The following is a 3106-nucleotide window of genomic DNA, read 5'->3' as shown; positions in this document are numbered from 1 at the left end:
CTAATAGAAAAAAATATGCTTGACACTTGAATTATTTACTTATTTTAATGCAAAAAGTAAGGTGTAAATAATACTTTTCTTTGCCACCGTTGTTCACTGAACTCAAGTGATAGTTTAATATTCTGCAGATTGCATTCTCGGTCAAAATTTCATCCGTAATAAGATTATTTAATTGAGTTGCCAACATGGTGAACGAGTTTAACCTCTGTCCATCGGACACTAGCAATCTGTAGCGATCAGTAGCGCCACCATCCTTATTAACGGTTCTTGGTAGTTTTTTGTAACCCTGTAAAATTATTACACAATTATTAGAATAGCATTCACTGAAAATTACAAAGTAGAATACTTCTCTTGCACATCCAAAGCATCAGTCCTGTGCAACATCATAATTTTTTATTACAATTAAAATGTTTACTTAACAATTGAAATATTTCTAATGTGATAGACATATATATCATGAGTCATGATGCATAATATATCAAGATATAACAAACACTTAAAGTTAGATAAAAATCTACATAAAAATGACAGAAGCAATTGTCCTGACTCTGCTGAGTAGACCTTGCTCTGTAAAAAAAGTCATGTTTTCGAGATAAATAATTTTGATGCGCCGACTTACGAGGACGTGACAGATCAGAAATGGGATTCTTGTAACTCCTTAACGACAGTTTCGGTATTGTTGCGCAGCTTTTTTACCGTATATAGTACCTGCACAACGATACCGAAACTGTCGTTAAGAAGTTACAAAATCTTGCTACTGAATTCTATACTCACCAATATTTGGAGCACCGGTTTCTCGACGTTCGTGCCCCGCATGATTCTCTGAAACGATGAAATGTCGATTGTTACACAATACAACGCAATAACAATACAATGCTTTCAACAGATTTACCTCCAACGCTCCTTCCGTTAAATTGTACATGACTGCGGTTTATTATCAGCGTGGTGAGAAAAGTCCTACTGATTGCTTATCCAACAAAAAAAGGCCGACGATGTCGATATTATCTTCCGTTCCGCTGTTTCCCGCCGAATAGTTGACACCACGAACGGTTGACACGTCGAGTCGAATGTCGAGAAGCATTCAGACACAGTAGGCCGAGTTTCCACTGAGCGCGTCAAGCTGTAGAGAAGTAAGAGATTGGACACCGTTTAGACAACTTTTGATTGGTGCTTTGATCCGCCATTGTTCAGGACAACTACGAGGGAATATGAATATAATATTGACGTTTCTGCATGGTTCATTGGTTTCATATCAAAATGGTTTAAGATAATGTCATCAAGAACTCCGAGATTAGCTTTAGGTAAATTAAATATGACTAAATTTAAAGAAACAATAAACTTTTTACATGACGTAATTTCAAAAATAAAAGTTGGCAAATCAGAGGCATGAAAACCTTTTCAAAAAGAAATAATTACAATATTTCCACAAAATCTGCTATAGAATTAAGTACCTATTTATTAGAAAAAGAAGCTTTCGAATTTGTTTTATTAGAAAGATTTATGCAGGATTGCCTCGAAAATTTATTTTCAATTATCCGAATGAATTATCCGTAATTCCAAATGCTATACAATTTAAAAATGATGTAAAATTAATAACAATTTTACAATATATGAAAAATTCCGAAAATAGTAGTTATGACCTTGATGATAGAGAATTTTTTTCAGAATTTTTGGATATTGTTGTTGCAAAAAGACGACAATTAAAAAAAGACAAAACCAAAGAGAATTTGTTAAATAATAATATAGTACAAACAAATATAAGTGATATTTGTGATAACCAGGATATAACTTTTAATAATATAAATCTAAACTGTTTATATTACTTAGGAGGGTACGTAATTTATAAAAAAAAAGATATATAATATTTGTGATAATTGCATTAGTGCAACAGATGGTAAAGTATTCATTATATATGTATTTTATCTATCAACAAGATGTATGTATAACAATAACTAATATATTTATATATTTTAATTTTTTAGGAACAATATAAGTGTGGGTATTGCAAATAGATATTAAAACATGACCAACTTGAACAGCATTCTTGCTTTGCGAACAATCTACATTCATTAGTGATGGATAATGAAAGAAGACTTTTCATAACAGGTAATAAAAAGTTCTAAAATTATATTGTTAATAAATTGTTTAAATTACTTTACTAATTGTTATTGCAGGAAACGAGACTAACGAAACCAACGAAGATAATGTGCAAGATGAATATTGGCTGGATGAGAACTTCAGCGGAACTAACGAAGACAATGTGCAAGATAAAGATAGGCTGGATGAGGACCTTAACGAAACTAACGAAGACAATGTGCAAGATAAAGATAGGCTGGATGAGGACCTTAACGAAACTAACGAAGATAATGTGCAAGATAAAGATAGGCTGGATGAGGAACTCATCTCAGCTATAAAAAAACAGACCCGCGTTGTACGATAGTAGTTCGTCGGTGAAACAAAGAGGAAGAAAACAAAAAGATCGCTTGTGGAACGAAGTCAGTGTACTTTTAAAGGGTAAAATTATTTTGTGTATCTTTGCATTTTATCTATAATCACTTTTATAGCACATTATTATGGTTACAAATTTTATATTGTAGGCTTATATACACCAAGTGAAGCGGAAAAGAGGTGGAATTACCTACGAGATTGTTATAGAAAAGCAAAAAATGCATTCAAGAAACGACAAGCTGTGCTGCAAAGAAGTGGCGCAGCCGGGATACCAAAATCCGAAACAATAATGCCGTCCTTTCGTCATTACAGTGAAATGACATTTTTAAATGATACCTTGGAACATCGGCAGTAAGTAAAATAATAATTGATCAGTTAACAATGAGGTTCTTCACTAACTTTTGCTCCCGCACAAGGGAGCCACTGTGGCTGGTAGTTTTCGGCGTAAATGATGTACTACCAAAAAATACTACCAATACTACCAAATACTACCAACATTTATATTGGTGCTGCACTCTATGCTAGCTTTCACTAAAGAACCCCATTGTTGATTACCATGGTTATATTGGAGATACATATGTTATAATAATTTCTTAATATTTATTTCAGAACTGTAACTTCTTTAAAAGCAGCAATTAACAATGAACAAACATCTACA

At 32.9% G+C, this 3106-nt stretch overlaps 2 protein-coding genes across 2 annotated transcripts; one reads left to right on the top strand and one right to left on the bottom strand.

The window, feature by feature from the left end:
• Positions 1-6: 6 nt before the first annotated feature.
• On the bottom strand, positions 7-1122 carry LOC112453520 (replication protein A 70 kDa DNA-binding subunit-like). The gene is made up of 3 exons (XM_025014313.1): positions 893-1122; positions 775-822; positions 7-286 (listed from the first exon to the last, which is right to left on the bottom strand). The coding sequence occupies exons 1-3, from the start codon at positions 920-922 to the stop codon at positions 32-34; spliced, it is 333 nt and encodes a 110-aa protein (XP_024870081.1). The 5' UTR covers positions 923-1122; the 3' UTR covers positions 7-31.
• A 788-nt stretch (positions 1123-1910) lies between these two features.
• LOC112453519 (phosphopantothenoylcysteine decarboxylase subunit VHS3-like) lies at positions 1911-2673 on the top strand. The gene is made up of 3 exons (XM_025014312.1): positions 1911-2106; positions 2175-2514; positions 2598-2673. Exons 1-2 carry the CDS (start codon positions 2076-2078, stop codon positions 2438-2440), a joined length of 297 nt encoding a protein of 98 aa, XP_024870080.1. The 5' UTR covers positions 1911-2075; the 3' UTR covers positions 2441-2514; positions 2598-2673.
• The last annotated feature ends 433 nt before the right edge of the window (positions 2674-3106 follow it).

The sequence above is a fragment of the Temnothorax curvispinosus genome, unplaced genomic scaffold, assembly GCF_003070985.1.
Source record: "Temnothorax curvispinosus isolate PA1 unplaced genomic scaffold, ASM307098v1 QBEX01004456.1, whole genome shotgun sequence".
Lineage (NCBI taxonomy): Eukaryota > Metazoa > Arthropoda > Insecta > Hymenoptera > Formicidae > Temnothorax > Temnothorax curvispinosus.
The sequence above is the reverse complement of the archived record's forward strand: the minus strand, read 5'-3'. Positions and strand labels throughout refer to the sequence as shown.

What these genes read in the sequence shown, in the direction of transcription:
- LOC112453520 (XM_025014313.1), bottom strand. Translation starts at nt 922, where the DNA reads ATGTACAATTTAACGGAAGGAGCGTTGGAG. An exon ending in TAACGGAAGGAGCGTTGGAG is followed by an intron (nt 823 to 892) that starts GTAAATCTGTTG and finishes TCATCGTTTCAG; the next exon opens with AGAATCATGCGGGGCACGAA. An exon ending in AACCGGTGCTCCAAATATTG is followed by an intron (nt 287 to 774) that starts GTGAGTATAGAA and finishes ATAATTTTACAG; the next exon opens with GGTTACAAAAAACTACCAAG.
- LOC112453519 (XM_025014312.1), top strand. Translation starts at nt 2,076, where the DNA reads ATGGATAATGAAAGAAGACTTTTCATAACAG. An exon ending in AAGAAGACTTTTCATAACAG is followed by an intron (nt 2,107 to 2,174) that starts GTAATAAAAAGT and finishes TTGTTATTGCAG; the next exon opens with GAAACGAGACTAACGAAACC.